The sequence below is a fragment of the Acipenser ruthenus genome, chromosome 35 (genome assembly GCF_902713425.1).
Source record: "Acipenser ruthenus chromosome 35, fAciRut3.2 maternal haplotype, whole genome shotgun sequence".
Lineage (NCBI taxonomy): Eukaryota > Metazoa > Chordata > Actinopteri > Acipenseriformes > Acipenseridae > Acipenser > Acipenser ruthenus.
In genome coordinates, this window is record NC_081223.1 from 10,098,861 (window position 1) to 10,125,561 (window position 26,701).

At 37.6% G+C, this 26,701-nt stretch overlaps 2 protein-coding genes and 2 long non-coding RNA genes across 5 annotated transcripts; 2 read left to right on the top strand and 2 right to left on the bottom strand.

The window, feature by feature from the left end:
- Positions 1–640: 640 nt before the first annotated feature.
- Positions 641–1,164, bottom strand: LOC131705246 (uncharacterized). 2 transcript variants are annotated; one of them, XR_009310262.1, is made up of 4 exons: positions 1,018–1,164; positions 916–969; positions 814–861; positions 641–765 (listed from the first exon to the last, which is right to left on the bottom strand). It is a non-coding gene; the product is annotated as an uncharacterized LOC131705246 (long non-coding RNA). The 2 variants fall into 2 exon arrangements; XR_009310261.1 differs by lacking the exon at positions 814–861.
- Positions 1,165–2,770: 1,606 nt separating this feature from the next.
- LOC131705247 (uncharacterized) lies at positions 2,771–21,266 on the bottom strand. The gene is made up of 3 exons (XR_009310263.1): positions 20,986–21,266; positions 10,950–12,327; positions 2,771–3,454 (listed from the first exon to the last, which is right to left on the bottom strand). It is a non-coding gene; the product is annotated as an uncharacterized LOC131705247 (long non-coding RNA).
- LOC117970771 (immunoglobulin kappa light chain-like) lies at positions 8,018–13,867 on the top strand. The gene is made up of 6 exons (XM_034918553.2): positions 8,018–8,151; positions 10,385–10,705; positions 12,093–12,383; positions 12,626–12,742; positions 13,171–13,235; positions 13,664–13,867. Exons 1-6 carry the CDS (start codon positions 8,094–8,096, stop codon positions 13,718–13,720), a joined length of 909 nt encoding a protein of 302 aa, XP_034774444.2. The 5' UTR covers positions 8,018–8,093; the 3' UTR covers positions 13,721–13,867.
- On the top strand, positions 18,541–26,701 carry LOC117965269 (protein rapunzel-like). Its single transcript, XM_034910297.2, has 3 exons — positions 18,541–18,665; positions 22,939–23,010; positions 24,038–26,701. Exon 3 carries the CDS (start codon positions 24,077–24,079, stop codon positions 25,250–25,252), a length of 1,176 nt encoding a protein of 391 aa, XP_034766188.2. The 5' UTR covers positions 18,541–18,665; positions 22,939–23,010; positions 24,038–24,076; the 3' UTR covers positions 25,253–26,701.

Consider the following 26,701-nt stretch of genomic DNA (forward strand, 5'->3'; position numbering starts at 1 on the left):
CCTTACTCACATCCAGCTTCATACAGACAGAAACACAGAGCACCACTACCTAACTCACATCCAGCTTCATAAAGACAGAAACACAGAGCACCACTACCTTACTCACATCCAGCTTCATAAAGACAGAAACACAGAGCACCACTACCTTACTCACATCCAGCTTCATGAAGACAGAGACAGAAACACAGAGCACCACTACCTTACTCACATCCAGCTTCATAAAGACAGTCAGAAACACAGAGCACCACTACCTTACTCACATCCAGCTTCATAAAGACAGTCAGAAACACAGAGCACCACTACCTTACTCACATCCAGCTTCATAAAGACAGAGACAGAAACACAGAGCACCGCTACCTTACTCACATCCAGCTTCATAAAGACAGAGACAGAAACACAGAGCACCACTACCTTACTCACATCCAGCTTCATAAAGACAGAGACAGAAACACAGAGCACCACTACCTTACTCACATCCAGCTTCATACAGACAGAAACACAGAGCACCACTACCTTACTCACATCCAGCTTCATACAGACAGAAACACAGAGCACCACTACCTTACTCACATCCAGCTTCATAAAGACAGAGACAGAAACACAGAGCACCACTACCTTACTCACATCCAGCTTCATAAAGACAGAGACAGAAACACAGAGCACCACTACCTTACTCACATCCAGCTTCATACAGACAGAAACACAGAGCACCACTACCTTACTCACATCCAGCTTCATACAGACAGAAACACAGAGCACCACTACCTAACTCACATCCAGCTTCATAAAGACAGAAACACAGAGCACCACTACCTTACTCACATCCAGCTTCATAAAGACAGAAACACAGAGCACCACTACCTTACTCACATCCAGCTTCATGAAGACAGAGACAGAAACACAGAGCACCACTACCTTACTCACATCCAGCTTCATAAAGACAGAGACAGAAACACAGAGCACCACTACCTTACTCGCATCCAGCTTCATAAAGACAGAAACACAGAGCACCACTACCTTACTCACATCCAGCTTCATAAAGACAGAGACAGAAACACAGAGCACCACTACCTTACTCACATCCAGCTTCATACAGACAGAAACACAGAGCACCACTACCTTACTCACATCCAGCTTCATAAAGACAGAGACAGAAACACAGAGCACCACTACCTTACTCACATCCAGCTTCATAAAGACAGAGACAGAAACACAGAGCACCACTACCTTACTCACATCCAGCTTCATAAAGACAGAGACAGAAACACAGAGCACCACTACCTTACTCGCATCCAGCTTCATAAAGACAGAAACACAGAGCACCACTACCTTACTCACATCCAGCTTCATAAAGACAGAAACACAGAGCACCACTACCTTACTCACATCCAGCTTCATGAAGACAGAGACAGAAACACAGAGCACCACTACCTTACTCACATCCAGCTTCATAAAGACAGAAACACAGAGCACCACTACCTTACTCGCATCCAGCTTCATAAAGACAGAAACACAGAGCACCACTACCTTACTCACATCCAGCTTCATCTCCGCACGGCTGAATTTGGAAATACGTGTCCTGGGTTATCTATAATTTCTTACCAGAAATCTCATGAAAAGCAGCATTTCTTTTGATTTATTGAATGGGGAAGTAATGGTCTAATAAATCTAATAAGCCTCTGTGAACAAAACAGTTCCAGTAAGTCTTACCTAATTTGTTTGACTGACATTTTCCCATATGAAAGATGTTAAACGTGTATTTGAGTTTTAATGGTTTTTTCTTCATACCTCTTATTATTTTTTAAACACCTTTTGAACTTGTTTCAGTGCTTCAGGTACACAATTGACATTGAACATGTGCTTCTGGGAGCAAAGACTTTAAAAAAGGATCTTGGGGTTAAAGTGGATTTACCATTAAAAGGTTCTTGCCAATGTGATGAGGCCATTCATTATGTTGATTATACAAGGCTGTAGTTAGACCCCACCTAGAATACTGTGTCCAGTTTTGGTGATGTCATTATAACAGAGACATTGCTGCACTCAGGAAGGTTCAGAGAACTCAGCAGTGGTATAGTCGAGCCGGATCGCGGCGAACCACAGTTCTGCTGTCACAGGAAATAAGTTAGCTGGGAAATGAGTTAGTGTTTGCTTTTTGGCCCTTTCTTCACATGCGTGAATCTTAGAACTTAAAGGCAAGGTTTTCTGTGGAGATTCATCAAAAATGACAGGATGCCATTTGTATTTTTATGAGAAGCGAAAACAGGTATTGCATTGCAGACAGTAATTTTTGTTTAAATATGCCGTCATCTTATTTATCGAAGTGTATTGCAGACAGAATTTTTTTGTTTTAAAAGGTGACATTTATCATAATGTATATTTACATTTAGTTTGTATTATAAATACATTTTATCTTCAGGAAATTACTCGCTGTATTTTAGTTGTTTTTTTTTAACATAAATAAATATTTTAAAAACATTATTTTGTCGGTATAATTTATGTCTATGCATAGTTAAAAACACTACTTGCCAAATGTGGATTTCCTTTCAGAAATGTCGTGCACATGTCATATACTGTGGGGTAAGCAAGTAAGTATTTAATAAGTGTTTATGTAAGCTCACAACTTGCTCTTAACGTTATCTGATTCGTTTTGATTATTATGTTTTACACCAGATCTCATGAATGAAATATAAAGATATTATGAATATAATATAAAGATACCATACAGCATTCATTGCATACCATACATTTCTCAATGACAAAGATATTTAAAAATACACTTTTATTAAAACAAAACAATATACACAATACATCTACACAATTCAAAATATGCAGTAAAAACAACAGTGTGAGGGTGTGTAGGGGAAGGGAAGAATATATTTACAGAAGGTGTGGTTTAATTCCATGCTGGAGGTTTTTTTAGGACTATATCAATACCAGTGTCATTCATAAGAACATAAGAAAGTTTACAAATGAGAGGAAGCCATTCGGCCCATCTTGCTCGTTTGGTTGTTAGTAGCTTATTGATCCCAGAATCTCATCAAGCAGCTTCTTGAAAGATCCCAGGGTGTCAGTTTCAACAACATTACTGGGGAGTTGGTTCCAGACCCTCACAATTCTCTGTGTAAAAAAGTGCCTCCTATTTTCTGTTCTGAATGCCCCTTCATCTAATCTCCATTTGTTAAGTATTTTTTCTTTTTCCTCACTAATTCCACACTTTTCAATTTACCCAAATCATTGCCTGCAGCGTGAATCACCAGGATATCAAGTTTAGAAGAAGGGGAATTAAAAAATAAATCATAAACAAAACAAAACAAAAAAAATGCCATCTAAGCCCCCTCCGTCCGAACCAGCGGACAGAGGAGTTTTGCAACTGCAGGTCCAGCCTGTCCAGTTTGTCTGGCACAGCGTTCCCCCCAGTGCACGAAACTGTGCCCAACAATCCAGATTGATGTTTCTGCAAAGAAATAACAAGATGTTATTTACAGTAGGTTGATTGCAACAATGACATACTAAAACAAAACACAGCACACTTATTAGGGAAAGTGTACCTATTACATGAAACCAACAGCAAGTTCAGTAAAAAGCACTAATGTGTATTTTACGCTTATCATTTGTTAAATTTACAACACAGTATATAGTCAGAATCAGATAATCTGGATGCAACATTTTTTTACACATTTATAGGTTTTATTATTTTTTATAGGGCAGCAGTGTGGAGTAGTGTTTAGAACTCTGGACTCTTGACCGGAGGGTCATGGGTTCAATTCCAGGTGGGGGACACTGCTTGTACCCTTGAGCAAGGTACTTTACCTAGATTGCTCCAGTAAAAACCCAACTGTATAAATGGGTAATTGTATGTAAAAATAATGTGATATCTTGTAACAATTGTAAGTCGCCCTGGATAAGGGCGTCTGCTAAGAAATAAATAATAATAATGATTCATTTAACACACAGTACATGTGTAGAAAGGCTCAAAAAGGCAAATGTCAACTTATTTCCCAGCTAACTTATTTCCTGTGACACCTGTCCTATTTTAATAGGCAGCTCAGACATCACCGTTCTGCCACTGACACATAGGCACGTAAAGTGAAACATTCTGACAAGAAAGACACTTTGTGGAAATACTTGTAGAAATGTGATAAATGCATTATCTGTTATATGTGTTACTAGAAGTCCAGTATACAAATAAAATTGTGAATTTGTATAATAATTCTTGTTTAAGAAAATCAAGGTTTTAGTGGGAAAGACTTGATCTATAAAAATCCTAAAGGGCACTGTGTATGTAAAGTTAACCCAAGCCACCACTTCAGAAAAGAGAGTAGAATGAGAGGCCACAAACATAACCTGAGTAAAAGTAATCTTCGAACGTAAGGTAGGAAGCACTTATTTGTAGGTTAGATAGCTAAATGTCAAAAAAAAAAAAAAAACGAACGAGAGGCGGTCATTCAACCCATCAACGCTAGGTAAGCTGTATTTGTATTTGCTTGCGATTGTAAGTCGCCCTGGATAAGGGCGTCTGCTAAGAAATAAATAATAATAATAATAATAAGCCAGGATCCTAATAACTTATTGATCTCAAAATGTCGTCCTACAGGATCTCAATGATCCAGCATCAACAACATCATGACTTGTTAACCCAATCCATACCCCCACCACCCTGTGTAAAGAAGTGTCCACTACCTTCTATCCTAAGTCTTCACTCAGTTTCCAACTGGGATCATGGTTTCTGTGATGCTCTTCAAGTATTGGGTAGGTTAACTCTGCCAGCTCAATTTTAAAGACTTCAATCAAGCCTCCCCGAATTCTTTTTTGTTCTAAGCTAAATAAATAAATGCAGTTTCTTCAGCCTCGTTCCATGAAGCCCTGGGATGAGTCTGGTTGTGCTGTGTCGGACTCTCTCCATGGCCACAATTACCTTTTGGTGTTTCTGGAACCAGAATTGAACACAGTGGGGTCTCCCCAGGGTGTTACTCAACCTCATCATATCTTCCTTTGATTTGTACTCCACACATTCTGCTTGCTCTTTTGTGTCATTGTAAGACAGAACCTCAATGTCTTTGCTATTGTTGAGTAATCACCTTGTAGTAATAACACTTTAATAAAAAAAAGAAATGATTGTATACATGAAGCTTGGTTTTGTTGGAACCTGCACTGTGTAGCCTGTACTTTTGAGGAATGCCGAGATATTTAGTGAGCAAGGAGTTTGTTTTGGGTTAATTGAGTATAAATAACACTTACACTTCCTAGGTCATTGCACCTGTTTTCTGGGTCAGATCATGTCAGTCAATAGGGAAGCACCTGGTTGGTTGTTATTATTTATTTCTTAGCAGACGCCCTTATCCAGGGCGACTTACAATTGTTACAAGATTTTTACATAAAATTACATTATTTTTACATACAGTTACCCATTTATACAGTTGGGTTTTTACTGGAGCAATCTAGGTAAAGTACCTTGCTCAAGGGTACAGCAGCAGTGTCCCCCACCTGGGATTGAACCCACAACCCTCCGGTCAAGAGTCCAGAGCCCTAACCACTACTCCACGCTTGGTTAATGACAAGAAACGAGCTGCTTAAGTGATGGGGACAATTTCATCCTGCAGATGATATGACCAAGGAAGTGCAACACTATCTGAAAGCAAAGCTCCCAAACAGATAACTTATTTTAGTACCAGATACCAGGGTTTACAATAAACAATACTGTACGCATTTGCTATAGCATTCCTTCAAAACTGCGCATTTGATACCTTTGTGAGTGGAAGTCCACGGCAGGTATATTATGGAATTAGTGTGTTAGCAACAGCCACTTTGCACTTTGATTTAGGATATTTAGTAAGCAAGCCATTTACCCCAAACAACTGGCATCACATTGCATAGCTGAGTGTACATTAACCAGTTAACTGAAACAACTTCACATGCAGCACAGTGTAAGAAATTGATGAAAATCAAAAATGAAGCAATCAGTAAATGATCGATGTCAGATTATCCTGCTCCTGCCGCTGCCTACACAGGTAGCTCTGTTGTACACTATTACACACATGGTGTTTTCATTAAACCTGCCTGCTTTTAAAACTGTAATACATTATGCATTTGTTTTCCCTTTAGTAAAGCATACTTTATAGCATACATGTTAAATAAGATCTATTGAGTTATGAAAAAGTACCACATCCTACATCTACTGTGTGCATGTAAAACTGCAAGTGTGACTGCACACCCCTAGATTATACTACCATCAATAACTTCTGCTAAATATATAAAAAAAAACATCACGATTGGACAAGCTGTTCTTAAGCATACAATGTATACAGCCACACAATATGCATCTACAAATATATGTAACAGGAAAGCAACATTCGGAGCCTATGGTCCAAACAAAAGCATATGGAGTCAAAATGTGCATTAATGAGGATTTAAACAAATGAACGACGAAGGCTGAGTACAGGTGGGAGATTACGCCAGTGTGATGTGCTGTAGCTCAGACTGTAGTTAATGCATACCCCTTGTGGTGCTTGGTCATTTATTCACAGAAAATGGTGTAATGAAAGAGAATGAGAACCACGTCATAAAACATCATGCCGATTGGTTTAATGTTTTCTATTTACACTACAAAGAAACATAGAATGTGTCAGTCATTTTATTACACAAATATTGTGTCTCCAAAGCGTATATGATATGAACAATTAGCACAGATGCCTAGATGGAATTTTACAAACGATAAATTAAACAGAACCCCTTGAACCCCTTGTGTCAGTTTTAGTTCATCACTGTTTGCCTTCCCTGTGATATTGGGGTTGACTGTAAATGATAACTCCAACGCAATTTATTCTGTGTAACAATTTGCAACATATTATAATGGAAAATTCGTTGTCTGAATGTCAAGCAAAGAAGCAGTCATACTCCGAAGCACAGCGAACAATATTATTCACATACCTGAGAAAGTGACCTAATTCATATATTGCAACTTCTGTTTTCGCAGTGTTTAAAAGGTCATGCGGAAATATTTGTCTCAGTCTGGATGCGTTCAACCACCAAGTTTAAGAAAGTTTGTCAGTTTTACCTAATTGGCCTGGTTTTCTAAATGTCAATTAGGCCACTGTGTGTGTGTGTGTGTGTGTGTGTGTGTGTGTGTGTGTGTGTGTGTGTGTATATATATATATATATATATATATATATATATATATATATATATATATAGATAGATAGATAGATAGATAGATAGATAGATAGATAGATAGATAGATAGATAGATAGATAGATAGATAAAAGAGACATGTTAAAATACAAAGGTATGTTAAACATTAATGTGTGTTAAACTGTCAGGGAGAATGTGGAGTTTAGCTGCCTTCCATAAACATATGTAACATGCTAAACAACCACACTGTCTTTATAATAGAGCCCGCACAAGCTTGGGAACATGTAACACAATGAAATAAAAAGGCCCTTGTGTACCCTTTAAGTGTGATAGGCCAGCAGATATGTGTAAGAATGACTTTGATGACAAAAGCTCGAAAACTGGCACACAGTTTGACATTGTGAACTGTGAATTATATGCAGAGTCACTTCCAGTAGGACATTGATTTAACATCTCATCCGCAGGATGGAGCACAAGGAGGTGAAGTGACTTGCTCAGGGTCACACACAGTGAGTCAGTGGCAGAGGTGGGATTTGAACCGGGGACCTCCTGGACTTTAACCAATGGACCACACATGATATCTTATATTTCTTGTTAATATATTTACTCAGGGATAACAGAACTGTTATATCTACAACCTACAGGCTAGCATAAACAGTAAAGTGAGGTGTGTTTACCTTTGATATGAACACAGAGGCACATTATTTATATGATCAAATATAAAACACGTCTAAACTAACCATGTCAATTGAAAAAAAGAAACAAAACTATAGTCACGTCAAGATAAGGTATGACCCGGTTTGTTGTGCTTATCTTTCATTAAACCAGGATATTCAAGCTATTGTCGGTTGACCTATTTGGTAAATCTTTGAGTCTGTCACCACAAACCTCATGGTGACCTGCACTGCGTGTTAAGTCTTCGAGGAGAACGTGTTTGTCGGTTTGTCTCGTTGCCGTCTTCATCATGCAGACCCTGCGCGTTCCTCTCTTCCTTGTCTTTTTGACTCACGGAGCACTGCGAGGTACGCTATTTATTTATTTGATTTTTAATTTATTTATTTGCTTCTAAATTATGATTTCTAAACGGAGGCAAACCCATATTACACAGTAAACCCAACATAACAAACCCCAATTTTATTATAAACTGGAAACACTTTTAATAACGAATCACCACCACTAAGTTTTTTTTTATTTTAATTTTTAATTTTTACTGACATAAACTTAATAAACCATAGGACGTTTGCTGTTAATAAACTTGTGCCTTTACATATTTGTTAAAACAGTGACGGTGTCGTAGGAAACTGGTAGACATCGCCTTATGGCCGAATTTCTGAATCAAATGGGGTTTGTTGGAAATTCAGAGCACAGGACTGAAACACCATTGGTTATTTTTCAGATACAAAAACGTTTTTTTTTTAATGTGACATTTGTCATCTTATCTGTCTAGGTGTACAGTAATTCATGTTTCATTCATTTGTATCTTCAGGAGATCGACCCTATCGTTCAGTGTTTTTTCTCTCCATTCTTTAACAAATGGCTGTATTTGAATATTTATGAAATGTGTTTTTAGCAAAAAAAAAAAAAAAAAAACAGTTATACATAATTAAAAAATATATACATTTTTAGTTATAATTAATATTTGTGTGTGGTTGAAATCACTCCTTGAAAAACACTTTTTGCTTTCGTTCTTATCAAACACGTGTTTTATGTAGGCTCCCTTAAACTAAAAGTCACCACAGTAAATTTGCACAGTGATTTTGCAGTTTTCTAATAGTTATCCTGTAGATTTACCATTTTATAAATATGCTGTACCATACCTCACTGCTTCAATATGCAGCGTTAAGTTGGCAATGCATTTTTCTACGGTAAACTATGAGGCTCCATTAGGGACATAATTCAAAGTGACACCTCATACACTACACACTAAAATTGCATCGGTACACACTGAAATCTCATACACTACATAGTGAAGTCTTGAAACCTCATACACTACATACTGGAATCACATACACTACTATGGAAGGCTATCAGGGTCAAAAACGCGTTTACATGTTCTCATTTGACTTTAGTATGTGTTGTAATTCTAATTCTAATACACAGTGAAATCATACACACTACACCGTGAAATCATACACACTACACAGTGAAATCATATACACTGCACAGTGAAATCATACACACTACACAGTGAAATCATATACACTGCACAGTGAAATCATATACACTACACAGTGAAATCATATACACTGCACAGTGAAATCATATACACTGCACAGTGAAATCATATACACTACACAGTGAAATCATATACACTACACAGTGAAATCATATACACTGCACAGTGAAATCATATACACTACACAGTGAAATCATACACACTAAACTGTGAAATCATATACACTACACAGTGAAATCATATACACTACACAGTGAAATCATATACACTACACAGTGAAATCATACACACTGCACAGTGAAATCATATACACTACACAGTGAAATCATATACACTGCACAGTGAAATCATATACACTACACAGTGAAATCGTAGCACTCAAAATGTTTTAGCTCCTACTAAAATAATAAGTTCTTGTGTTTTTTTAACGTAAGAAAAATAATAGGCTAGTAAATTATTATTATTATTATTATTATTATTATTATTATTATTATTTGGTATAGAGTTACCTTGTTTGTTTTGTAACAATCTTGGTAATTAGGATATAAATGCTAATTAATTATTTTAAATAATTTTTGGGGCTGTGAATCTATTTAGCTTTAATCGCCTGAGTAACGACTGTTAGGCACTGGAGTGGGTGAAAGCCGGTCCAAGACAAAACCTCTCGGACGAGGCGCTAAATCAGTGTGCCTTGAAAACCATGCGATTATCCCGTCTCTATAGTCTACACATTAAAAAGAATTACCAAGACAAAATATGAAAATGCATATCATTCCATTTTTAATCAACAGACAGAGACGGAGGAATCCTATGGAATAGTTTTCAAGCTGTTTCACATTCACTTAGTGTTTCTTCCGGGCTGCTTTCACACGCTCCCCTCACACACTTTTTTGTTACTAATGCAACGAAACAGAAAAAATGATGTTATCGTGCAATTAACACATTTTAGAATATTACTTTTAATGTAGGTTTGTTTCTGTTGCTACTTTAATGTTTCTGAAGGCATGGGAAATACTGTTATGTTATTATTATTATTATTATTATTATTATTATTATTATTATTATTATTATTATTACAGTTTCTCCAGTATTCCAATACCCGCCCGTAGTAAGAGCCGAGGTCGGGAGCACAGTGCACTTCACGTGTGATATCGGAGACCTGACCGGGCACTGCTACTCTGTTTTGTGGCTCAAGGTGCAGCCCAGCCGAGCCCCGGCACTGGCTGTTTATTCAAACATCTCCCCTGATGGGAGTCATGGAAGTGAGGCTGATGCACCGACAAAGAAGAGCTGCTCTTTAACCTTAACTAGCGTACAGGTGAACGATTCTGGGACATTCTACTGTGGGTTTAGCTCCCACATTATGGTATATTATGGAAATGGAACAAGGCTGATAGTAAGTAAGTACAAAACTAATTAATCTTCTATTCTCCCACAATATCTCTTGGTTTAATTTTGTGAACTCAAATGAGCCTTCCTGTGATTCAGATCATTGTGTTTCTCAACATTACAGCACTCTGTGTTCCCAGAGCAAAACATAGACTGTTATTTACCTACCGTTAGTCTGAAATAGACGTTGCAGTCCACTGAGAGAGTTCACTGCTTAGAGCAGGGATCGAGTGCTTTCAGAGCAGGTGTTGTTACCCTGTTATTGAGTTATACCAGAACGGCAGCCTGACCTCCATAGAAAACAATGGCAGAGCAGCGTCTGGTTATAATGTTGGACAAGCAGCTCCCTGTGTAATGACATGTATGAATGAGTCTGACTACTTCTCCCTGAACAACCTTGTAAATAAGATTGTGTATTTCCATTTTTATTTTCAGGTTAAATATAAAAAAGAACAACATAAACACTTTTATGTTTTTTAAAATCTACCAATAAACAACTTGGGTAATAAGAGGGATCTTAATATTTTGGTAACACTTTAGTTTAGGTATCCGTTATAAGTGGTTATAAACAATCTATAAACATGTTATTAGCTATGCTATTAACCATTATAAAGTATGATTAGAAATAAGACTGCTATAATACACTTTTACCATTTTTTGTGTTGCTATAACACGTTATAAAAAGATTATAACAGTATTTATAATGTCATATATATCATGTCATTTGCCCACTCATAACAATATCTTGTGAAAATGTCAAGGTCAATTTATACAGCTATTAATAAAGTATCTTATAAGACATGTTAATTACATATGTTATAAGTATCATATTATGTAGGTTATTGTATGTTTTATAAGATTACTTTATTACAACCATATATAAATATATTAATCACCCCAAGAACCTTTCATTCATTATTTTAAAGCAGGCCACAATGCACTTAGGTTCCTTACCTTTATATATAATTTGTTTCCATAGCTGCCAATCTGAAAAGGGCACTTTCTAAAAAATAATTATTGATTGATGATATCTATGAAAAAATACAGCCTTATTCTGCCTGTTTTCATACTACTTTTTTCTGATTCAGTGTCTGTTGATGTAAATTAAGCATCGCCATTAACAATAATTGTGTTTAAAATTATTGATTAAAGGATTGAAACATGTAAGAAACCGTTTATGAACAAGATGGTGAAACTACATGGTTGGGGCAGGGGTCCGCAGGTTTGTCTTTTTAAGGGATTAAAAACCAGGTTGAAACCAGTGGTCTAGATGTTTACTCTTTCATAAATAATACATCAATAGTTAATAAAGTATTTTTTAAACTGTGCACTCTTCATTTTCAGAATATAATATAGTCCGAACGTTCGTGTCACATACACATATTATTATCTCTCCAGAAAGTCCTGAAGACATTTCAATTGTAATCTCATCGCCTTCTGAGGATGAAGTCCAGTCCAGTGGTTCTGTTACTTTAGTGTGTCTGGTGTTTGGAGTAGCCGAGGAGGCTCGTGTCCACTGGAACGTACTGGGGAGTGTTCGACATGGACTGACTGATTCCGGGTCCACTCCGGACTTTATCAGGAATCAGATCACCATTCCGGTCGAGGTCTGGAGCAGCGGGACCGTGTGTACCTGTGTAGTGGAAACAGAGAGCGGGCGCAATATGAGCAAAAGCGTGAGCAAAACAGGTAGGGCTGCAGGCGTGTTTTTGTTATTTTTTTGTAAAATAAAAAGCTATTATAAAGTGAACATAAAATGCAGTAAACTGTACCAGGAACCAGCGGGGGTGGAGGAAGAAGTGAAGTCAAAATTGTTTTTAATTACAGACTGTATCTCAGTATAGATGTATGTTGATAGGCCACTGTTTTAGATTAATAAAAATTATAATAAGGGAAAAAAAAGCTTCTGAAATGTCATGTGTTTGTTACAGGGTTCCCTGCAGCTTCCATCGCTCTTCTCTATGGGAATGTAGTCGTGGTTTCACTTTTGCTAATTGCTGTGCTTGTCGTAGCGGCAATGTGTTTCTGTAGAAGAAACACCAGCTCAGGTAACATCATTATTTACTTGGTTTTATATTTAAGGGATAACGGCACGTGTTGGCCTGTCAACATTGGAGGCGTCTCGCCTTGTGATAAGATGTGATTTCATTCTTTATAATGTCATTTAGAAATAAAAAAAACAGTTATTAATTTTGTTTCGGAATTTAAAAAAAAACATTGTCTTGTATTTTAAATTATGTATTTGACATGTATTCATAATGTGATGTGATTTCATTCTTTTTCTTTTTATTTAGAACAGTCAAAATACTTGCGCATGTTGTAAATTATGAATATAAGCGTGACCTGAGGTCCTCTCAAATGCCTCTCGTTTAATCAGGACAGCTGCTTATTCGGGATATTTCTAGGCAGCCTGATAAAGTGGTGCCGACCTCATATTTGTATTCAAATTATCTTCTTTTTTCTTTTCTTTTCATAGGAAATAAAAATGAAAACAGGCAATCAGGTGCAAGGCACTCAAGCAAATCAAAATTAGGAGAACTGGTACATTATTATTATTATTATTATTATTATTATTATTACTATTATTACTATTATTATTAATCACAAAGGGCACGTTGTAATTTGATATCTCATACCATAGGCCTACTATACAGCTTACATACATTATATACAGTGCATACAGCTAAATACATGACTAAAAGTTTTTCATCACCCTATAGAATTAACTAATTTTGCTTCATAAAGTCAAATGAAACCTGCTGAATAATGTCACATTAACATTTTGAATTACATACCACTTTGTAGTTTTCCATATACTGACACAAATTGAAAAATGTGACATTTCAAAATCTAACATGAAATACTGTACTACTATTATGGCTTCCAGTAGACTTTTGTGATCTCATATCGTTTCTTTGATTACGGGAAGTGTTGTTGTGTATTTAATAAATGAATGATGTCTTGGTTAGGAGAGGGAGGAGGTGCAGTATGCCAGTCTGGAGTTCAATGCTAGAGGACGGAAGTGAACCCTGAGTGAACAGCCCTCTGCAGCCCCCGTCCCTCTCTCTGTGCCGGAACAACTGGGTCAACAACTGTCCTCTATATGTCTTCTATTATATGCATATGATACAGTTACAGTATCCGTGGATAAAGTCTTCATAAATAACTGTTTATTATTGATTAAAAAGATAACTGTTAAATGTGAACTAATATCATGGTCATTTCAACTTTTAGGATGGACATTAGACAGGTTCACATAACTTTTAAAATTAGGTTCTCGTGTGAGTACCAGTAGAAATGGTTTGGTACTCGCCAAAATTAGGGGTGATCATCCAAGCTGTCTAGCTCCTCCTCCTCCTCCGACAGTTCTAACAATTGGGATGTCAAGGACTGGGGTGCAAATTTGGAGCTAGATTCTAGTGCCAGGGTACCTCATATAGCACGAGCGAAATTCAATTCTGACACCAGAAGACATGTTTCGTTTATTATTAATATTATTTATTTATTTATTTTCTATTCGTTAGCAACCATAGATGATAGTTTCTCATTGGGTCTGGACTACTCAAATGACCCACCCACACTCAACCACATACACAGAAGAGAAGGTTAGTATCATGTGAGGAATACAAAAAGGATATTGCTGCTCTAGAAAGAGTGCAAAGAAAAGCGACCAGAATTATCCCAGGTTTAAAAGGCATGTCGTATGCAGACAGGCTCAAAGAATTGAATCTGTTCAGTCTTGAACAAAGAAGACTACGTGGTGATCTGATTCAAGCATTCAAAATTCTAAAAGGTATTGACAATGTCGACCCAGGGGACATTTTCAACCTGAAAAAAGAAATAAGGACCAGGGGTCACAAATGGAGATTAGATAAAGGGGCATTCAGAACAGAAAATAGGAGGCACTTTTTTACACAGTGAATTGTGAGGGTCTGGAACCAACTCCCTAGTAATGTTGTTGAAGCTGACACCCTGGGATCCTTCAAGAAGCTGCTTGATGAGATTCTGGGATCAGTAAGCTACTAACAACCAAACGAGCAAGATGGGCTGAATGGCCTCCTCTCGTTTGTAAACTTTCTTATGTTCTTTCTTATGTAATGTGGGTTTGATAAGGGCGGTATTTAATAATTTAGCACCAGTAGGCTCTCTGTTGTATCAAATATAAATTTGTATCAAAGTGTCCAGAATTTAGAATCAGTTTAGCTGCCTTCCATAAACATATTTAACATGCTAAACATCCACATTGTCTTTATAAAAGAGCCCGCACTAGCTTGTGATCAGGAATTTCAAGATTTATATCACATGCAATGCACTGTTGAGCACGAGATGGCGCTGGTGTGTGTGTGTGTGTGTATATATATATATATATATATATATACAGTGCCTTGCAAAAGTATTCAGACCCCTGACCAATTCTCTCATATTACTGAATTACATTGAAATTTCGTTCTGTTTGATATTTTATTTTAAAACACTGAAACTCAAAATCAATTATTGTAAGGTGACATTGGTTTTATGTTGGGAACTATTTTTAAGAAAAATAAAAAACTGAAATATCTTGCTTGCATAAGTATTCAACCCCCACACATTAATGTTTGCCATTTATTTTCTTTAAAAGAACTCCCAGAAGCGAGACACATTGGCTTGAGTACCAATCACTGCTTTTCCGATTAATCAGTTTCAATGTCGATTTAGTTCCTTCATGCAATCTTATAAAGTTGACCTCAAGAGGAGCATTAAAGTATCTGCAAGGAGCATTTGATAAACATTCTTCACTAACAAAAGGTGAAATTCACCTTTACCATAATGTATGCATTATTCGTATGGGACAATTGAGACCTATGAAATAATGGCAATATATATTACATTAAATGTACTATTTGTTAGCACCATGTATTACTCATAATTGCCATGCTAGTTACGGATATTAATTTGTACTTGTTACTCTGCACAGCCCTGAAATGTACCCCACAAATTTAGTTGTGGATCTATAAAACACAAGAACTACCTATATACTATGTCCATATAAGGAAGATAATAGAATATATCAAATACAATTTTTAGTTTTACATATAATCATCCAGAACTGTCTTTTTATTCCCAGTAATGTTGGTAATATTTGCTTTTGATTATTTGCGTTGTTGTTTGCACATGTGTGTTTGGTTTTTGAGTCTTTTATTCATGCCCCTGCAACCAGAGACTGATTGAGGACCGACACCTGAAACTAATGAGTATCCGAACACACAGATTAAAAGCCCACAGGAGCCAGAGAAAGAAAAAAGGGAGAACGAGGCGAGAACAAGGAAGAGAACTAGATCGTACACTCCCCTGAGCCCCCATCTTGACCACACAGCCAGGACGCTCCCCTGAGCCCCCCTCTCGACTCCACACAGCCAGGACGCTCCCCTGAGCCCCCCTCTCGACTCCACACAGCCAGGACGCTCCCCTGAGCCCCCCTCTCGACCACACAGCCAGGACGCTCCCCTGAGCCCCCCTCTCGACTCCACACAGCCAGGACACTCCCCTGATCCCCCTTCTCAACTCCACACAGCCAGGACGCTCCCCTGAGCCCCCCTCTCGACTCCACACAGCCAGGATACCCCTGCACTCCCCTGACTTTAGACTCACTCTGAAGCTGACCCTTCACAGAACTGGTTATACAGCAGACATGACTCTCTTAGACCCCATAATGCACTTTAATTCTGTGAAGATGGAGCACAATCCATTTTTGAACTACGGCTCCAGACTACAGCGTTACAGGAGGAGGTACTCTTTTTATAGTCAAACTAAATCCAGCAGCAGCCACACTATTGTGTTCATAAACCTATAGATTAGATTCACTGGTTTGACAAGTTTAAAAAGACACAGGTATTGTGGTTAGACACAATTAAGCAACAGTTCCATGTCAAACACTGGATGAACAATAAACATATTGCACAACAACACTTTTATTTGCAAGTCAAACTGTGAAATATTGTTTTCACAGTATGAAATGCCTAGTCTGAATGTCACTGAAATCCAGCAGGGGTTGCTGTGGTTTGGTGAGGAGACCGAACAGCATTTTCAACAGCATGACACTGGCTACAGTTAGGCCCCTAAGGATTACTATCTTTATAAATAGGTATATAAAAAAAAACAATTTTCACTAAACTTTTTTCAATATATAAAAATGTGTATTATGTACCAGTAATGGAAGTATAGATATAGCATAGCGTACTTTACTTCAGGAGATCAAGATAAATGGCTTATACTGTCTATGTAGAAAAGAGATTTTTTATTGAACTGAATCCAAAGACAAATACATGTGATCTAAGCAGACAGAGAATGTGCTTTTGATGATGTAGAGTATCTGGCCCTCCTCCGGAACTGGGTTTAGAGACACAAGACTGAAGTAGCTCTGGGCTTTCAAAACAGGCAAGTTCTGTCCTTTCGTTCCGATTCCTTTGAAGTGAAGGCGCCGACTTACTCTGGTTCCTGAATGAGTTATCTTGATCAAGAAAACCTTTTGATATTTTTATCTAATTACTTAGATTACATATCTGTCTGTATTGTTCAAATAAGCAATATCACATGAAAAAAGATTTACACATTAAGTACATTGTAACTATGCTTACTAACATTGTAATTATGTGTGAGCACACATGTATTTACTAAGTAACTACTATGTAAATACACAGTAATTAAATACATTAATGCATACATGCCAACAGTCTCTATATGGTCGGGGCAGTCCCAATTTCCTAGGAAATGTCCCACGTCCGATGCATAGGAAGAAAGTCCCGATATTTACCCATAGAAAAAAAAACATTTATTCTGCACAGTAGAGTTAGTGAAAACCACACGCTGTGCTCTTCGTGTGGCTGACACATCTGCTGATCACTAACTTATACAAAGGTAAGAACGCTTCATCATGTCTGTTTTTACTGTCATGATGGTCGTGTTGTGTTGAGTTGGGGTGGGGTGGGGTGGGGTGGGGTGGGTGTCTATTAAATGATAATGAGTGTTTTTTGCATATGAACCCCCACCTCCATCCCCACCCCCGTAGACAAGCGTCCCGCTGAACAGTTTCCAAATGTTGGCAAGTATGAAAATGCTTTCCTGACGGAAAAATGTCCTGACGGTACACATTTGCGTCTTAAAAACAATATAGAAGTCTGCTTTTTAAAAAAAAAAATTATTGGTGCGCCTGCGTGCCTGTGTACCAGTTATGTGAACCCTGACAATAGATTATAATTCAATGATCACATTGCATTACCATTAACATGAGCTACAATAAGCAGTATGCTTTATGGAGTTTTTGTCAGATGTTGTCTTATTTTGCCTGTAAATACTCCCTAAAAAGCTTTATGTTTTGTAGAACAAGCTAGTTTGTGTTAAATGTTTTCAACGTAGGCATAATTGCATTTTTTATAGTAAATTAGACTGTTACCTTTGGAACACTGCAGTGTGCATTTTTAAATGCTTGCTATACTGCCTTTATAAATAAATTGCCATTGAGTAAATTCTAACACAGACAATGGAAACTAAAAGACCAAGACTAGGCTTGCATGAAGTTTTTCTGCTTGCTTTAGAGTTTGCAGAGCTATTCATTTTTCTACACATTTACCAGCGTTACGCAAACTTTACCACTGTGGAAGTTGAGAAAGGGTTATCTGTTTTATGCACGCATGTTATTGAGGGCTTTCAAAATAGTATTAACCTCAAAAAACAAAACAATACAGCTGTGCTGTGGTGAGCACTGAATAAAACTGCAGCTTTCTGAAAAGAGGAAGGCCTCCAGGCCTGCTTTATCTGCTGAGAGGAGGAAGCTGTGGGCGGCTCCAGTGACGTGGCATGGCAAAGAGGGGGTTGGGTTAACAGAGAGTGTGTCTTTCTGCACAGAAACTTGATCCTGCCAGGGACCAGAACGTTTTCACTGCCTAAAGATCTGCAGCATTCTTCAGAGAGGAACTGTGTGGAATATTCCTAAAGGTAGGACTTGTGTGAAGTTATTTCTTTGCCATCTTTCACACATTTTAAGATTCAGATTTTACAAATATCTTCTGTTGTTTCATACAAGTTTGTCTTACTCACTATTAATGGAACATATTATTGGGTTTTAAAACAACTCTTCAGGGACTTTTAAGTTTGAAGGGGGAAGCATAATCCAAGACTTAGTGTGCTGAAGATTTCTCATGCGCAATGTGTTGTGGTATTGATAGGTCAGGGGTCGGTTTTGATTAACAACTTGTTATTCAGGGGCGAGGGTAACTCCCTTTTTCAATACAATGCTGGGCACAGAAAGTGTTTCACATGGGAAAGGAAAGAGTTTATCTTCACGTTTTCAGGCCTGTAAAACAAATCCCGTTTTAGTCTTTATTTATATAATAGATACAGATGTTGTGTCTGTCTTCTTTCAGCAGCATCTGCAATAAAGAAGCTGTCCCGGAAGGACCTGTTATCTATGTTTGGAAACAAACAGCGAGACAGTAAAATGATCAGTGTTGCATCTAAAATAATCAGACATACGTTTTAACAGCCATAGTTTAATTTATAGTGTATTACAGTCAACAGTGTAAAAGTAATATCTTAAACTATTGTATGATGTACTATTGTACTTCTTGTCTGACAGTCTTGTGCTGAAGTTGCTTTACAGTTTTGGCCATAAGTAGTACTGTCTTGTTCGCTATATAATTGCTATATAAATACCTTGATGATTAAAATAACTATTATCTTTTTCAGCGTAGTTCAAGTGTTGTTTTATCAATTAAAGTTTAGTATGGCAAGAGACATTACATTTACTGTTGATGTATTGATTTGTTGTTATTCTTACTATTTGCTTATTCTAAAATACTTTTGCTGAAATAGCCGTTAACTCCCACTACTGTTTCAGAATGTATGTCTGGGTTATACTGTAAACTTGAAGTTTGGGAGACCATGACAATGAAGTTAAATTTACTCATCCATAAATAAAAACCGAATTCGATTTCTGGCTGATCCCTTCATCCAAAACACAGAGGAGAAAGGGAACTTGAAACTACACTCATATATTGTATGTTTCATGTTAATTAAGTTTCACCCCTGGTGTGTGAAGAGGCTTTCTGGCACTGTTAAATAAATTAGTCATACACGTCATATGAGGACCAAGCCAACTGTGTTGTTTGGTTTTTAAGGTCAAACTACAGTTCTGTTTTAAACAATATTAATAATTCCATACATTAATAAAATAATAGGAAGGAATACAAAATAAAAATCATCTATTTGCGCTGTGCTACAACCTCAAAATAAAACATTTAAACCATGATAGTAATATGATTAAGAAACCTCAAACCTTAATAATACTTCAGCAAATACTTTGTGGTTGACAGCAGGGTTAGCTGGGTGTTTAAAGAGTAGCGGGGTTCTGAAAAATATAGCGTCATTCGTTCCCACGTGTTGCTACAACTGTTTAAATAACGTACCTGTCATTTACACTGCTTCTGGGTTTCTGATCGCATCATCAGTTCCAGATTTTTTAAATCCTTTGATGGAAATGTCCGGTCTATTTTGAATGCTTTCAAGCATGTTGGCTTCATCGCTGCCATTCTCATACCCACTTTGATATCTGACACATTCTTTCCCTCGTCCTGCGTTTCTCTAACCTGTTCTGCATACCAGTCTGCCAGAGGGCGGGATCGCTACGAGCACTGTATGCAACCCCCTGATTGGTGGAAGTATTATTTAACAGTCCAATCAAAACCGCCAATAAAGACAAAATAAATTCTCTGCCCGTTATATGGTACAGGTTAAGATTTGTGCTCTAATTAAAAAAAAAAAAAAGTGCTCTGGCCTTTCTGTGCTATTGCTGTGTTACCTGTTTGACAATGTGGGCAATAATCCTTACACTATCAGTGCACTAGAGCAGACATTTTAAAAAAGAGCTTTGAAACAGACTTTAAAGTTATAAAAAGTTGTCAGAATGTTAACAATGAAAATAAAAATGACAGGTACGTTATTTAAACAGTTGTAGCAACACATGGAGACGTGCAACGCTATATTTTTCAGAAAAACGTACTCTTTAAGTAACACTTAATTCTAAGTCTGTAAAACAACAGTAAGATGTGTGTACAAGTGTATACAAGCCCCTCCTTACACAAACTGCTCAGTATCAATGAACTTGAATAGTCTCAGTAAGTAGCTTATAAATCACAGGACCCTCTTATCCTATAAGCATATAACACATTTTAGTTCATTAAACCCATGCAACCCTTAAAACCATTACACTTTAACAATCAACTGTGCAAAATACATATATAATTTCTGTTGCTCTTACCTTCTCCAAATAAGCCTCACTTTACCCCAGTACATGTCGCTCCTCTTACATTCAGACTTCAAAAGGAAATTAACTCAGTACACTTGGTTCGTGTTTGAGAAACAAGAGGGATCTGGTGTTCATGTGCTGATAATGGTGCTGGAGTTGCTAGCTTCCATGTGTGCGTTATTCTTATTCACCCCACATTCAAAATTCATGGGCGTTGCTGGAGAGCTGGAGGCGTTCCTTTCAAATCAAGAGGGAAATTATCACTTGGTAAAAACTTTGATGTCACTGGCTAACGTGACAGTTAGACACCACGATCAATGTAAAAACCCCAGCATGCCTTGCTCTTTGCTTTTTATTACTGACAGACCAGCTAGTGACAAGAACAATGGATCTAAAGCCATGCTGCATACCTCCAGCACGTCACTGGAACACTGGAATAGTTCTGTACTTGTGAACTGCTTGTGTAAATGCTGCGTTTGGCACTTTTTGTTTGCTTATGTGTACTTTATATGCTGCTGTTATTTTCATACCAGGAAAACCATATGAATGACTCTCAGATCAGGTACAATAATTTGAATAAACAAACACATTTATATACTGGTAGTCCTCAATAGCGATATGAGTCTGAGATCAACTGAGAGTTTTTGCTATAACTTTAAAGAAAAGTGTTTTTGATCATACAGATATATAAATTATGAAACAACTATAAGGACATTTAATTTCCTTTTTTTTCAATGAACACATAAGTTTGTTATCCTAAAAAAAAACATACAATACTTAGGAATACTGGTATTTACAGATGTGTATCACCAAACATTTCTGGAATAATTTCAGTTAATTTTGGTCAATTTAGAGCACATGAAAGATTCAAGCAATAACTATGTATTTTAAATACATTTGGTTTTGTTTTATTTCAAATTAAAATTGTGAGTCGGTTCTCAGTTGGTTCTCATGGTGGATTCCACCGATTCCCAGATTCAGTTCACCCACCCCTGACTTGCTCTACAGGAAGTGAATTTATAATGGGGGGATCTTTGAATGTTTTTTGTGAAGTGTCTTTATGTCGACTGGGTGTAGTTGAGACCATCAAACTCATTTAATGATATGAGAACGATTCCAACACAGAACTCCAGTGGCACAAGGCTAGCCTGCTGTGGCACCTAACTCCAAACTCATCAAGGCTAGCCTGCTGTGGCACCTAACTCCAAACTCATCAAGGCTAGCCTGCTGTGGCACCTAACTCCAAACTCATCAAGGCTAGCCTGCTGTGGCACCTAACTCCAAACTCATCAAGGCTAGCCTGCTGTGGCACCTAACTCCAAACTCATCAAGGCTAGCCTGCTGTGGCACCTAACTCCAAACTCATCAAGGCTAGCCTGCTGTGGCACCTAACTCCAAACTCATCAAGGCTAGCCTGCTGTGGCACCTAACTCCAAACTCTTCAGGGCTAGCCTGCTGTGGCACCTAACTCCAAACTCATCAAGGCTAGCCTGCTGTGGCACCTAACTCCAAACTCATCAGGGCTAGCCTGCTGTGGCACCAAACTCCAAACTCATCAAGGCTAGCCTGCTGTGGCACCTAACTCCAAACTCATCAAGGCTAGTCTACTGTGGCACCTAACTCCAAACTCATCAAGGCTAGTCTACTGTGGCACCTAACTCCAAACTCATCAAGGCTAGTCTACTGTGGCACCTAACTCCAAACTCATCAGGGCTAGCCTGCTGTGGCACCTAACTCCAAACTCATCAAGGCTAGTCTGCTGTGGCACCTAACTCCAAACTCATCAAGGCTAGCCTTTTCTTTAGTGCACATGCTTTATCACCAGTAAATGAATTCTCACACTTTACTTTTCTGGGGGGGGGCAGTGTGCAGTACAATTACGCAACACTCCCGAGGGGTTAAGATGCATAAGGAAGTTGGCGGCTGAGTCATCCAACTACTAATTTCAGTTTTGTCTCCACACAGGCTCACGTGGAGGCACAGCTGTCCTGAGTGATAAGGATATCTGATAAAAAGCAGAACAGACAGGCCTGGGCTGTAAGAAACTTTTGGATTACTTTTCAGCAAGAATTTTGCTTTGCTATGTATTACCAGTCATTTATTTGCCTGAATCGTTTTATGGTTTTATAATATTTTCAGCTCTGTTTGCCATATGGCTGACCCTGCTAAACCTTCCCACCCTCATGTGTCACCTGGACATTATGCAGTTTATTAAGATAAAGACAATTATATCTACGTGCTCTTATAAATGTTTACCATGATAACAGGATAGCACAGTGCAGTAAAGCTTTGTGAATGTTTGGAAAAGCACAGACAAAGACATCTAAAGCACAAAGATAAAAAAACAATGCAAACCATGGCAAACGAATAGTGTAAGCATGGAAAATCAAATGACGCTGCAGATTTACCTGGATAAACGTTTAGAGGGGACTACATGGATACACACTTTTGCATTTCAGTTAACAGCCCTTTCTGATAATTGTGATCATCTAAATCCCCTCATTTGTTTTGTGTTACTTGATTAAAACAAATGAATATAGATTTAGTGGCGCTCTTAAGAATTGCTATGCTCTATCAATTTTATTATTGGATGCAATGAATATTGATTTTTAATTCTTGGTCCAAACTTCTCAACTCTGGCTCCGAATTCAATCGAGCATTGCTGGACCAAGGTTAAGAGGGCTGTGAGAAGGAGAAATAAAAAAAAGCTAATTTCATTGCTATTTAAATGACTTGTAGATGTATTGACTATTCCAAACCATGGTACGATGTATGTTAATTATTGTCTACATAATGTAGTTTCCCTTATAAAAGTTTTCCATAGTTAAAACATGGCAAAATGTAATAAAGCATAGTGATGGTAGGTAAGCAGAGAGCTCAGAGAGGTATGGTAAAACATTAAAAAAACATGGCCATCCATAGTAAACTGGGGAAAGCATAATATTACCATGGAAAATGTAGCTACAAAAATGTAAATGTTGATGAACACTATTGCTGCCTCTGTGTTTTTGGTTGATAATGTTTTCATTCATTTCTAATGTGTGTTTCTCCCCTTTTCTTTTAGTAACTTCAAGAACATTTTATTTGAAATCCTCTTGACAAAATGGCAGCCAAGCTACAGAAAATTGTGGCAGACAAAAAAGAAGTGGTTGAAACAGTTATGGAAATATTTGACCAGGGAGCTGAAATCGTTGCTACCATAGTGGGAGAGTTATTCCCAATCTTCCAGATAGCCGCTCCGATTGTGAAACTCGCCCTAGACAATGTTGAAAGCACCGAAGCAGAGTACATGAAGGAACAGTTCCAGAAAGTCAGGGACAAGTTAGACGTGGTTTCCGAAGAGATCACCAGCATCAACAATGAGATTAAGAAAAGCGGGATGGACCAGCAATACTTCGGAGTTGAAGAAAACCTGACGAACCAGTTTCGGAAGTTTATGGACATCCTAAACGCTAAACCGAAGTTCAAGGAGGTCAAGAAGAAGCTGTTCCTGGACTTCTTCAGCAGAACGGGTAAGGAACAAAATCTTGAAATCCTCTACAATGCCGTGATGGGCACAGGATTGTTTACGGAACCCATTCTTGAAATAGCCCTGAATTACGAGGAGAAGAACCGTCGTGTCATGGAAGATTTCTGCGCTCGCCTTAAACAGCTCTTCTGTATCGGATTGATAGCTTTGATGGGATACGCAGGTCTTCAGAACGAAGATGAAGAAGAGCTGGTGAAAGAGTGGCGCGAGAAGATGAGAGAAGTTGAGACCAGAATGAAAATTGTTGTAGATGACTGCATCGGCAGCTTTGAAGGACAGGCCAAAATTGACATCCGCAAACTGCTGAGAGAAAAGAACGACAAAACTAACCAGGAATTATCAGACTACTTACTTGATTTCTTAAAGAAAAAATATGACTGGGTCATGTGGTCCGTGCGTGTGTACAACCATTCCACAAGTATATTAAGTAAAATCATTGGTAAAAAATATCACTGCCTGACTGGCAAAAGCCGCTTTGAATTTTTGGAAATTGATGGCGTCACAAACGTCGTTGTGTCCTACAGTGCCTGCCCGGAGCCAATCAACAAAGAGATGATACACCAGTTAATGGAAGGACAAGAGAAGAAAAATGATGTTGCAATAGCTGAACAGATTTTCTACAAGGTGCCAGCTTGCGTTGTTCATGCAGTCAGTATAAGCAATCAACTTTGTGGATCATGGAGTTTCCCGGATGAGTTACACTTCTGGGAACAATATAAAAACCTTACGCTGTGTGTCCATTCAGCCTAAGAAAAAAATAACAGCCGTACAATTGCTTCAATTACTTTAGAATAAAAAGGGTGCATCTTTGTGTTAATCATGCTAGTTGACTTCTCATTAGCAGCAGCAATAAACGTAACTAGCCCATCACAACGCAATTATCAGCAGGGGATCTTGCACGGGTGAAGATGAAACTAATAATACATTTATCACGGTTAATTTGCATGGTCATTTTTCAGTTTCCCCATGCAATACTAGGCTTTTCCTATAGTTTACCATGGCTTGCCATGTTTTTTAAATATGTTTTACCACACCTCTCTGAGCTTTACTGTGCTTAAGCATCTCGTAATGGTCTTTACTATGAACCTAGCTAACTTTATACATACAAATAATGAAAAACAGAAACTAAACAATAATTGGAAACCAAATACCAAGAATGATATATTGGTGAGAAAATTATTTTATTCTGGACACCCTGTTTGTTGTACCTTTTAAAAGACGGGTTCGAGTCTCAAAGCCATTTATTTCTAAATGTCATTAGCGCAATTGTTTATATAGTAAAAGTATACTCAATAACGTTACTAAATCAAACATTTATTAACTCGGACATTCAATTTTGTGAGCAGTCTGAAGTTGTTTCTTATTTGTGTTTTAGAATTGTAATTGTTTTTGTTTTTTTTTTGCTTTAAGACAAAAATAATTCTGACGATTTGGAATAAATAGCTTTGAGAATCTAGTCCATTGTTGTATCGAACACAATTGATCTCAGAAATGACCGCCAATACAGGGGTACCAAATGATGAGTAGCACATACTGTACCCACCTTAGCGGTACATTCAAATGTTAACTGTCTGGTACAACTGCAGCAGCTGGGATTGCTAAACTGCCTTCTCCAGTCTACCAAACCATGTACAATACATTCCAGACATCGCTGCATTTCAAGTGTTTCATTCGAAAAGTCAAATTTGAGGTTCAGGAATCTCACAAGTTAGTTCATTAATTGCTTTTGGTCATGGCATTTCCTGATCCAATGTCCAGTTTTGGTGGGTAGGCTGGTATTCTCAAACCGGAAGTGTGAGTCCTCCTTTAAAAAACAAAAAAACAAGAATTGTACTTGACAAACTTTTGCTAGTTAAAGCGAGTGTTATTCAGATGTGCTGTTTCAGTTCTGGATGTAGTTCAGTACCCCCCTTATATTTGTGTTAGAGCAGAGACTCAAATCAGTAATGTCACTGGCAATGAACAAAAAATAATGCACTGTTTAATTCTATTCCTTTCTTTGTCTGTTTTTTGTATATGAAATGCACTAAATCTAACATTTATTAAAACACTTTTTTTATTATTAACTGTCAAGAAGTGAATGAGATTACAAATATAACCAATATTACAACGCAAAATAGAAATTAACTGCTAATATAAGCATCTTTTATATGATAAATGTTGTAATAATAAAATGACTTAATAAAAATGTAAACAACA

What these genes read in the sequence shown, in the direction of transcription:
- LOC117965269 (XM_034910297.2), top strand. Translation starts at nt 24,077, where the DNA reads ATGGCAGCCAAGCTACAGAAAATTGTGGCAGACAAAAAAGAAGTGGTT.
- LOC117970771 (XM_034918553.2), top strand. Translation starts at nt 8,094, where the DNA reads ATGCAGACCCTGCGCGTTCCTCTCTTCCTTGTCTTTTTGACTCACGGA. An exon ending in TGGAACAAGGCTGATAGTAA is followed by an intron (nt 10,706 to 12,092) that starts GTAAGTACAAAA and finishes TTATCTCTCCAG; the next exon opens with AAAGTCCTGAAGACATTTCA. An exon ending in CAAAAGCGTGAGCAAAACAG is followed by an intron (nt 12,384 to 12,625) that starts GTAGGGCTGCAG and finishes TGTTTGTTACAG; the next exon opens with GGTTCCCTGCAGCTTCCATC.